This window comes from Rhinolophus ferrumequinum, chromosome 11, assembly GCF_004115265.2.
Source record: "Rhinolophus ferrumequinum isolate MPI-CBG mRhiFer1 chromosome 11, mRhiFer1_v1.p, whole genome shotgun sequence".
Taxonomy (NCBI): Eukaryota; Metazoa; Chordata; class Mammalia; order Chiroptera; family Rhinolophidae; genus Rhinolophus; species Rhinolophus ferrumequinum.
In genome coordinates, this window is record NC_046294.1 from 5,848,699 (window position 1) to 5,860,234 (window position 11,536).

General features: G+C 45.4%; 1 protein-coding gene across 4 annotated transcripts; it reads left to right on the top strand.

Moving 5' to 3' along the window:
• Positions 1-145: 145 nt before the first annotated feature.
• Positions 146-6,450, top strand: EIF1AD (eukaryotic translation initiation factor 1A domain containing). 4 transcript variants are annotated; one of them, XM_033120892.1, is made up of 7 exons: positions 146-287; positions 422-546; positions 2,597-2,799; positions 2,944-3,052; positions 3,151-3,259; positions 3,431-3,475; positions 4,236-6,450. In XM_033120892.1, the coding sequence occupies exons 3-7, from the start codon at positions 2,713-2,715 to the stop codon at positions 4,381-4,383; spliced, it is 498 nt and encodes a 165-aa protein (XP_032976783.1). In that variant the 5' UTR covers positions 146-287; positions 422-546; positions 2,597-2,712; the 3' UTR covers positions 4,384-6,450. The 4 variants fall into 4 exon arrangements, with proteins under 4 accessions (XP_032976783.1, XP_032976784.1, XP_032976782.1 ...); XM_033120893.1 differs by having other exon boundaries at positions 2,600-2,799; XM_033120891.1 differs by having other exon boundaries at positions 2,626-2,799.
• Positions 6,451-11,536: the final 5,086 nt, after the last annotated feature.

Genomic DNA, 11,536 nt, shown 5'->3' on the forward strand with positions numbered 1-11,536 from the left:
CAAGGAGGGAGGAGCGTGGCCGAAGGCTTCCGAGAGGCCGCCGGAAGTACCGTACTCGGAAGGGTCCGACTCAGGCCGATTCGTGTCGCCCTCACCGCTGTGGGACTTGTACGAGTCCGGCAGGAGCTGGAGACTCCGGAGATCTGTGTCCAAGTTGACGCTACCGTCGTGATCGCCGGCAAGTTCCTTTTCTACGAAGTGAGTCGTGGACGAGCCGCTCCCAGCGAGCGTCCAGCCTGAAGAACGGAATCGTTCAAGCAACGCCTTTGGGAGAAGAGGGCCAGAAAGTAAGTGTGGGGTCTGTGCGCGTCTTACCTCCGGGATAGGGAGGGAGGAGGGCAGGAAAAGGCAACCTGAGGTGACACGCGGAGTTTCCTTTAGAAACCACCAGTCTTGGTGGTGCCAATTCTTGTTTTCTCAGAACCCGTCAGAAACATAGCAGATGCCGCAGACCACGCCGGCTTTCCTCGACCTTTAATGAACTCGTTCCTGGCTTGGACCATCTCGGTGGTCTCCAAACTGGTCTCTTGTCTGTAGTCTGTTGAAGTGAGTATCTGTGTTGTATGGCTGTGCTGTATTTGGGATGTACAAGCATATTGAGGAAGATAGTTTATCTCACACTCCTCCGTGAACGGTTGCCAGAGTGATTTATTTAGTTTTTATGTTATGCCAGTACTTAAGACAACATGACTTATTTTTATCTGCCGTACACTGTGCTAAGTGCGTTGCTCACATCATTGCATCGTAATGACAATGTTCTGGGTTAGCTGTTATTTTTCTTTGTGGCTTGGGAAAGTTAAACAGTAAGGAATGTCAATGTAAGAACGTCCAAACCCATAGTTACCGGAGGGTGTCCAGGTTCTTGGCATCTGGAACAAAGAATTGAACGAGATACCGTGATCAAGTGGTGGAAAAGCAATTTATTAGAAGAGATAGTACTCTCCAAGGAAATAGAAGCGGGCCGAGCAGAAAGCAGTGGCTCAAGGACCATTAAGAAAAGGGATAGTACACTCCAAAGAGTGTGGAGCGGGCTGAGCAAAAGAAGAGACTCAAAAAAGGACCCCGGCTCAAAGGCCCAAAGGGCTAAGGGCCCAGGATCAAAAAGGGCCTGACTGGGAGGACTTGGAGTTTTTATCCTTTTTTCCCTCTAGAATGGGCAGTTCCTTTGCGGGAGTGGGACCACTTGATTGACACCTGTGATTGACAAGAGGCTATTACCTCATCTTTTTAGACTGTGCATGTTCTTTCCCAGAATTCAGTCTGTTATAATGATATTAATGAACTCCCAGGCGTATGTATGATATTATAATGATGGGATAATGAGGCCCAGGTGAAATTGTGGTCTTTGCTGCTCAGGAGTGAGGGGCTGGTTTAATCTAGTTGGGTATTTTGTACCCATTTGTTCCTCATAGGCGCAGATAATTACAATGAAAAGGGGAAGTTTTGGGCGGAGAGGGGAGGTCTTCTGGGCAGTCGCATTCTGTTCAGGGATGCAGAGACCTGATGCCTAGCTCTAACTGCGTGCCTTGTTTTCCCCTTGAGAGACATGATCCCCATAAAAACTCTATGGGAAGTTGAGGGACAGAAGGTCTTTTTTTCTGTATCTGCTTCCTGCTGGACGGGGGCGAAGATCTGTCCCTACCTATTGGGGGATTCACGGAACTCTCGCCCTGTCTGATCTCAGGTGAGAGGAAGGGGTCTCGGGACCTGCCTGGAAGACCATGTTGGCTTCTTTGGTTGCGACTGGCAATCTTGCTGGGGTATCCTCTGTATCCCCAAAGCCCCTGAATGAGGAAAAATAGATTTTAATTAATAAATCCATTAGCACTATGGAGCCTGTGGCCATTCAACCATTTAGGTGGCATCAGTTGTCCAGGAGCTGGGCCCAGAATGGGTTGAAAAGAACCTTAGGCTTCACTGATTACAATTAACAAGTATACTGGCCTGGGGGGTCTGGAATGGCTTGGAGGATGTTGGGAAGTCATAGGCTTTTAAGAGACATTCTCTGATTCAGGCGAGGAGCACTCTTTAGTCTAGGATTCAAAAACTGATCAGAAGAGTAATCAAAACCCGGGGCTAAGGAGCTAAGAAACTAGGGAAAAGGAGACTTAAAATTTCTGTAGTGAGGGGCTCTCCCATATCACCATGGAGAATTTTTATAAGAGTTTGAGCCAAACCGATGACCTATGCTAGCAAGCAAGATCTAAAATGCTCTGGAGAATAATAGTTTTGCAGTTTGTTTTATGCCTTAGAAAGTAAGGAGGAGGGGTCTAAGGAAGATGACTTGAGGATGGGAGAAAGCAGGGCAGGGATTGGGTTGCAGAGTAGTTAATAAGATTATGTGCTATCTTTGAGGGTGGTCGTGCTTTAGAGGGGTATTACTTGGCTGGCTTAAAAACCTTTGACTAAAGAAGTTATATGCCTGGGGTGTGACCACCCATCATGACCTGCTCATTTCTGAATTTATGATCAGGTTACTCTGTTTCCATGGAACCCCTTTTTTTCGTCCACAGGAAATAGTCAAGGTAGGATTTCAGTTCAAGCAATTAGATGTTAGAGCCCACGTTCTTAACCAGGACACTGTGTCACTCCCCAGTAAAAAGTCCCTCCCCATCTTCAAAACAGTCCTGGGTTCTGAACCTGCCATCCAAGAAACTCAGGAGCAGGAGTTGACAGCCTCTGCGTCCCTCACCTCCCGGAACAGGACCCAACATGTCTCGGGCCACCAAGAGGAAGCACGTGGTGAAGGAGGTGCAGGGGGAGCACATGGTACCCTCCGAGAAGCAGCAGATCGTGAGGGTGAGTAGCATTGGGCACAAGCTACTCCGTCCCCCACCCCTCCACTCCCGTTGGGCCCTGGGGTGGGGGAAGAGTGCAGGGTGGCGCAGGGGGTCTTTGAGCTAGCTGATGAGGCCGACTGGTTCTTGGTCTCTCCTGGACCAGGTACTCAGAACCCCAGGGAACAATCTGCACGAGGTGGAGACAGCCCAGGGGCAGTGCTTCCTGGTGAGCATGCCCTCCAAATACCGCAAGAACATCTGGATCAAGAGAGGTGAGAGAGCCGTCTAAGACACAGAACCACTTCCAGTGACCTTGGCTTCCCCCAGTGCAAGCTGAACTGACTCGACCTTTTCTCCTCTCTACCTACAGGGGACTTTCTCATCGTTGACCCTATTGAAGAGGGAGAAAAGGTGAAGGCTGAGATTTGCTTCGTGCTCAGCAAACATCACATGAGCTCTCTGCAGAAGGAGGGGCGCTGGTAGGTGGTTCCCTGGGTCATTGGCTGTCTGATTTCTGGGGGATTGGCTTCCTAGCTGTGAAATTGAGGGAGGGAAGATCGATCATGGCAGCCCACGCAGGGACAGCTGGAAACGGCTTTCATGCTGGGAGATTTCTGATCTTTCTGACCCTGGCTCTTCTCTTGGCACAGGCCTGCGGCCTTCTCTGAAGTGGCAGAGAAACACAACGGGAACAGGTGAGGATCAACCCATAGGATAGGGAAGACAGAAAATAGGGGTTCAGGCTCTGGTGCTTTGAGAGGAAAACAGAACCTTTCTTTCTCCCTACATAGGGTCCCTGGTGAGATCTCCCAAGTATGTGGTTACGTGTATGGCTTCAAAGTCAGATGCCCTGCGTTAAAATCCTGGCTTTGTCATTTACAACTGAGTGACTTTAAGCAGGTTATTTAATCTCTTAAGCCTGGATTTCCTCACCTATAAAGAATTATGAGGATTAAAGGAGTTAATGCTTATAAAATTGATTAGTATAGTGCCTGGTAAGCAACGTGGGTCCATTGTGTGTTAGTTGCTGGTACCGTATTTCCCCGAAAATAAGACCTAGCCAGACAATCAACTCTAATGCGTCTTTTGGAGCAAAAATTAATATAAGACTCGTCTTATATAAAACCTGGTCTTATAGTAAAATAAGACTGGGTCTTATTAATTTTTGCTCCAAAAGATGCATTAGAGCTGATTGTCCGGCGAGGTCTTGTTTTGGGGGAAACACGGTAGTAGAATTGTTATTATTAAAAACAAGGGCTCTAGCAAACTTTTGAGGTAGGGGTAGTGTTCAGTCTGTTTTCCTTGGCTACGTTTCCTGCTGCCTGCTGGTTCTCTCTCTGTCTGACTTGCTAAGTCCTGACTCTTGGCATATGGTCCTCCTTTTTGTGGCGCTCCTTGATTGCAGATCTGGTTTTCCCAGAAGGCATGGGCTAACTGTCCTTTTCCCCCATGAAGCCGGCATCAGCCAGAACTTGCACCTGAGCCCGACGCGTTGGAAGACAAGTCCAGTTCTGAAGATGATTCTGACCTCTTTGTTAACACCAACCGCAGACAGTATCTGGAGAGTGAGGAGGAGGAGAGCGAGGAGGAGCAGGCAGCCTGAGACCCTGGACCCACCAGTCCTCTTGCTCAGAGACTAGTCCGCGGCTCCACCGAGCTGGGACATTCCCAGAGTACGCGGCACATCTTCCCCCTGGGGGGGACAAGGCAGGACCCCTCTCTGAACTGACCTTCTGACCTAGACGAATTAAACCCCTGGTGGGTGGTGACTGGTGCTGGTGTCCGAGTGGCTCTTTGGAGGGAGGAGGGACCTGTGGTAAAGTTAAAAACTGACTGCTCTTTGGGGGAGTCCTCATGGGCAGGTGGGCTGGATGGGCTAGAAATGGAGAGTGCCTGGGGTCTTTGCTACATGTCCTCTCTCTCTCTCTGTCTCTCTCTCTCTCTCTCTTTCTGTCTCTCTGTCTCTCTCTCTCCCTTGGCACTTAGTGAGTGCCAAGCCCTGTGCTGTGCCTCCTTTCATGTATTTAATACCCGGGCACAGTCCTACTTCATTGGCTGCTTCAGTCAGTGCTGATGCAGCCATTCAGGATCATAGCTGTAGGACCCAGTGCCATAGGACCTGCCTCTCAGAAACACTCAGGATGAATTTCAGGAAGCCTTGGAAGCTGCTCTCCCGGCCTTTTAGTCACAGGAGTGCCCACCTCCATGCTGCTGTGTACATCCCCTGGCTGGTGGCTTCCATGTGGCCTCTCAGACCATCACCCCTCAGCCCTGTTATAACGCCCATCATCCCTCTTCTCTTTGGAAGCCTTTACCTCGGGCTCTACACCCTCTTCCTCGCTGGCATCGACCTTGTAGTCATTGCTCAGACATGGATGAGCTTCGCTTACCTCCTGGCTTAGAGTCTTCTACCCCCGATTCTGTCATTTTCTCCCTCCCGTGGACGGGCCTGTTCCACACTGTGGCCCTTTACTTCCTTGATGTCCCCATCACTAACATGCCTGTCTTCGAGTCTAGGCCTGCGGCCTCCATCCATCCTCCCTGGACCCCTGGCATCCATAGAAATTGCAGCACCTGCTGTGGGCTGCTGTGTGCTGACCTGGGCTACCGTGAGCGGCCGGTGGCCATACTGGCCGGCAGCTGGCATGTGGCCAATAGTCGGTGTGAGCGGCCGGCAGCCGGCGAGAGCGGCCAGCAGCTGGCGAGAGCTGCCATGAGCGGCCGACCAACGACTGGTGACCGACGGCCTCAGCCGGGGGGAGTGTAAGGCTCATAATACCAGCATGGGCCAGAGAACTGTGTCTTACACAACTAGACTGAGAAAAAACAGCTTAAAAACAAAAACCGGGGTGGGGCCAAAAACAACAAAGAAAAAGAAATTGCAGCACCTATTGAATTCGGCTACCTGTACAATCACCGCCTCTGGCCTTCTTAACTTGCTCAAGTACCCCCTCTGCAGCAATTCTTTATCTTCATCCTCCAGCACTGCCACATTCTCATCATGGCGCTCCCATCTTCACTTCCGTCCTATACAGCGTGGATTCCATGGTCCACACCCTCCACCCCTGGTCTGCCTCCATTGTCTTCATCTATAAAACCTCATCCCCGCCCACACAACCGCCCACTCAACCGGTCACCTCTGTGCCTGCGCCCAAGTAGCTCCTGGAGCAAACCGCCAACCTGTCTCTGGGATGTATTTCCCAACTTCTGTGTGTTCCACCAATTCCCCCTTCCCCTGTTAGTTACCACAGCTCATACTTCATGAAGAAATAGCCATTGGGGGAACTCTCACCTCCCCATTACCAACCCTGCAAATGTGCTCATGGGTCTTCCTATCTTTCCATCTTTTCCTCATTTACTCATTCACTTTGTTTGCTTAGTATCGCTTTAAGTATATGTATGTGTGTGTGTAGACGTATGTTTAAAAATCCATTTTTGTATATACACAAAAAATTGACTTCAGGCAAGGTAGAGTTATGTGTGTTTATACCTATTTTTAACTTGTCGGAAGTTTAATTTTTTATGGGAGACAGCTAACGTTTTTCCTAAAGGGATGGCCACTTGTCCCTATACCATTGATTGAATGGGTCATTCTTTCCTCACTGATTTTAAAATACCTCCTTAAAATAAACTGTATTCCTGCATATAAATGGATCTCTTTGGAATTTCTGTCCTGCTGATCTGAGTGCATGTACCACGTTTCATAGCGTGATTGGCACAGCTCCCTCACCCCTGCCCCACTGTTCCTTGAAAATTTCATATTTTCATATATAAGAACTTCACAATAGATTTGTCAATTTTCCAATTTTAGTATATGTTCTGCCGAAGCGAGCACATGATTTGTCAATTTTCACTTAAAAGTCCTGTTGAGTTTTCACTGGCATGGATTTAAATCTGTTTAATTTGGAGAGAAGTGCTGTCTTAATACTTTCGAATCTTCCTATCCAGAAATGAGGTGTATACGTTCTTCTGTAAGGTGTATTCATATGGGTCTTTCACGTTTCTAGTTCAATTTAGTCTTAAGGAATTTCAGAGTTATTTGTCGTTACGAATGGGTCTTTTGAGATTACATTTCTAACCATCACTGGCATATAGGAAATCTCTGTGTGCTCACCTAATCACTCTAATTGAATTCTCTAGTTGAGTTGATTCTCTTGGTTTTCTGGCTGAAGAGTCAAATCATGTAGAGGCAGATTTATCTGATCCTTTATGCTTATTTCTTCTTGTGAATTAGAGAGACCAGGATTTCCAGTATAATGTTGAACGGCACCCTTATTCATTCCTGTCTTAGTGGGAATGCTTCTCATGTTTCATCAAGAAATATAGTTCTTGCTTTAGGTTTCTGGTAGTGACCTTATTAGGCTGGAGGTGTTACCGTCTATTCTAACGGATTTTTTTTCCTTTTATTCAACATGATGAATTTTGACATCTGTTGATTTTGTTTTATTGTACTGATTTTCATTAATAGGTTTCCTAATGTGGACCATTCTAACATTCTGATGTAAACCCTGCTTAATTTTATAATATTTATTTACAGTTTTATATCTTTCTCTGGGCCAATTTCACTTTTTATTTTAATGATCTCCCTGTCCCATTTTGAAACATTTCATATTTTTCTCCGGGCTTGAATAATTTATAGAAAAGGAATTATTTGTTTCTTCAAAGTTTCATAGAACTTATTTATAAAAACATCTGTGCTTGATGCCTTTTTTAGTGGTAGATTCTTCGTCTTTAAATTTCTTCTCTGGCATTTTATCTACTCAAGTTTTCTATCCTTGAGTCAATTTTGGTAACTTTTTTTTCTTTAGAATCATACATTCCATGTATATTTAAGCCTTTGGGGCAAAAAGTCGGGCGTAGTAATTAATTTGTATTTTTTGTGACTTTGTTACTTACAAGTGACAAAATCTAACTTGAATTGCAGAAGCAAACAGCTCATTGGCCAGCGTTAGGTAGGGCTGACCCTGGGCCCAGGATTCTGTCCTCGTTTGTTTCTCAGACCATCTCTGCAGCTCTTGGTTGATCAGTCCCTTTGTTCTTACAAGTGTTTTCTGCAGGAAGCTCCAGCTTACACTCAGTCCTTACAGACAGTTCCTTTGTCAGGATCCATGTATTTCAAGGAAGACCAATTGGTCTTGCTGATCAGGTCACTTGTCCTCTACTAAGCAACCACGGTGGCCAGGGCAGAGTTGGTGGAGGTGGTTTGGGGGAGGCAAGATGAGCCACACCTGATCCACATGACGTGTTTCCCGTGGAATAGAGGCTCTTATACCAGAAAAAAGGGCAAGGAGTGAGGAGATCAAACCAACAAACATCTGTGTTCTGTGTATTTTATTTTCTTTGACTATCTGCAAAATGTTTGTTTACTTTATTGGCCCTTTCCTTCTGTTTCCTTGGATTTAATCTCTCGTTTCTAGCTTCTGAGTTGTATATTTCATTAATTTGAGTCTTGCTTTTGAATATAAGGGCTGTAAGTTTTCGTCAACTCCTTTGACTGTTTCCCACTTGGTGTGGTTTATTTTTGGCATCGTGTCTGTAAGCTTGGCCGTATGTTTTTCTCCAGCTCTCAGTGATTCTGTGACTTACCTAATAGCCTCTTTTTTTTTTCCCTAAAACCTTTTCATCCCCACTTCTCCATCTTTTGTCAGCCTTTTAGCCCCTGTGGGTTGCAACTCGGAACCCTGATGGAAGCAGAGTCCTCGAATTTTGCATGCTATTCCCTTTGTCATACTCTGAAGCTGAATTCCACCTCTGTTTCCCAGATTAGTTGTGGAAGCCAACCATGTGTGAATACATGTTCCAGAATGAGCTGAGTATTCCAAGAGCCCCTTTTCCCCCAGTGTCGTGGCCAGGCCTGTGGTCGGTTGCCTGATCACACTGACCCATACTGCAATTAGGTTTGAGAGGTCTAGTACTTCAGACAGCACTTCTGTCACTTTAGGACCAACTTTACAGCCAGGTCATTTCTACCAGGGCTTCCCCAGCTCACTTTTCTCCCTTGTCATCCAGCCACTCTACATATGTGCCAAGGAGCACACAAGGAGCTATCAGCTAGCCACGTGGTTTTTCTCCTTTAATAACGTAGGTGTGGTGAGATATCTTGACACAGTTTCTAATGTTAAAACATCCTTGCATTCTTGGAATGAAAGTCATGGTGGATTTTTCAATATATTGCCAAGATTTGGTTTTCTGGGGGGTATTTGAGCATCCAGGTTCATTAAATGAGATGATTTAAGCTTTTCCTTTCCTGTACTGCCCTTGTCTGGTTTTTATATCAAGGTTATGCCAGCCTCCTAAAATGAGTTGGTTAGCATTCTGCAGGGACAGAGTCCCAGAGAGCAATTTCCAGGCTTTCGGCCTCACATGGAAAGGTGCTGGCTCAGTTATTAGATGGCCATCAGCTGTAATCAGATCGCCATCTGCTGTGGCTGGGTGGCCATCAGCTGTTACCGGTTAGCCATTAGCCTCTAATACAACTGCCATGGCTGGGCTAGCAGGCATGGATTGCAGCTAGCAAGTGGGTTGGTTGGTTGGCAGAGAAGTGGACTGCGGATTGCAGCGAGCAAGTGGGGTTAGCAAGTGTGGATGGCGGATTGCGGATCGTGTGGATCCAACTTCCTGTGTCTCGCCAGGCTGCCAGCGAGACTGGGGTGCAGGAAGACCCCCTGTTGGGGTACTTGCGGATGTTTGCTTCTGTGTCTTGACCAGCCGCCATCGAGACTATAGTGGTATGACTCCCCTATCTATGGCTCCGTGGGTGTTCCTTTTTGGCCTCACCATATCCTGCGTTCTTGTGCGGGGAGCGGGATCAGAGATCCCGCATTACACATTCTCTATCTTTTATTTTTATTACAAGTGTATGTATAAGATTGGAAATTTGCATTTCTAAACCTTTTGGTAAAACTTACTGTAAAACCAACTCTGTCTGGCATTTTTGGGGTGATGGGTAGATTTTAAACTAGATTTTTATTGATAATAGATTGCTCAGGTTTCTGTTCTTGAATCAATTACTTTCAAGGACAAATGTTTTCATATTGTCTCATTACCTCTATGGTTTCTGATTTAGTGGCACAGAATTGTAGAATTGCCTTAGTCTTGACTGTATCCAAAGTTATATCCCCTTATTTACATCTCATATTATTTATTTGTGCTTTCTCTTTTTCATCCTGGCAGTCTTGGCAGAAGTTTATTTACTAATGTCTCTTCCAAACATACCAGCTTTTTGTTGTCATTGCTCTTCATTGTTAGCTTTCTTCAATTTCATTAATTCCCGCTCTTGCCTTTTGGGTTTATCCTGTGGTTCTTTTTCCAATCCTTTTGGCTGGGGGCTTAGCTCTTTAATTTTCATCTTTACCTCCTCCCCCACCCCAAACTACTTAGAGAATTTTCAAACCTAAAGGAAAGGTGAAAGAATTGTAAAATGAATACTTGGAATGCCCTTCATCGGGGTCACCAATTTATAACATTTTGCCGTATTCTGTTTCTCTGTACACATAACACATTGTTTTTACATGTAATTGTTCCATCTCTTTAGCCTCTTTAATTTAGAACAGACTCCTTAGTATTTTTCCGTTCTTTATAAAATGGACTCTTCTGGCAAGTTCATGCCAGTTATCTTATAAAACTGTCCTGCACTTGAGTTTGTGTGATTGTTTTTGTATGCTCATATTTGGGTTAAACAGTTTCAGCAAAAATAGCGTAGAACTGCTGTTTGCTGATCACATATCTCAGGGTACCTGGTACAGGATAGCCAGCTATTGGGTGATGCTAATTTTGATCACCTGGTTAAAGCGGTGGTTTCTAGATCATTTCCCTATAAAGGTACTATTTTCCCTTGGTGAGTAGGTAATCTGTGAGTAGGCTAAAATTTCTCTGTGTTTATATCTAGTTTTTTAAAAATTGTGTTAAAGTACACATAAAATTTACCGTCTTAACCATTTTTAAACGTACAGTTCAGTAGTGTTAAGTACTTCTACCTGTGCAACCAATCTCCAGAACATCTTTTTTATCCATTAACAACTCACCATTTGCCCCTCCCCCAGGCCCTGACAACCACCATTCTGCTTTCTGTTTCTATGCGTTTCACTAGATAGCTTCAGAGAAGTAGGATCATACAATATTTGTCCTTTTGTGTCTGGCTTCTTTCACTCAGCATGAAGTCCTCAGGATTCATCCATATTGTAGCAGGTGTCAGAATCTCCTTCCGTTTTAAGGCTGAATAACATTCCACTGTGTGGATATGGATATGCCACATTTGGTTTATCCATTCCCATCAGTGGACACTTGGATTCTTTTTATCTTTAACTCTTGTGAATCATGCTGCTATGAACATATATGGGTGTACAAATGCCTCTGAGAGACCTTGCTTTCAATTCTTTGGTCTATATACCGAGAGATTTGCTGCACCATATGGTAATTCTGTGTTTATTTTTTTTAAGGAGGCACTGCTATACTGTTGTCCACAGTGGCTGCACCATTTTAGATTCCCACCAGCACTGCAGGAGGGTTCCGGTTTCTCCACATTTTCAGCAACACCTCATTTTCTGTTTGTTTTTTCTTTATTTTTTTTTCTTATTTTTTATTTTTTTTAAAGATTTTTATTGGGGAAGGGGAACAGGACTTTATTGGGGAACAGTGTGTACTTCCAGGACCTTTTTTTCCAAGTTGTTGTCCTTTCAATCTTAGTTGTGGAGGGTGCCGTTCAGCTTCAAGTTGTTGTCCTTTCAGTCTTAGTTGTGGAGGGCGCAGCTCAGCTC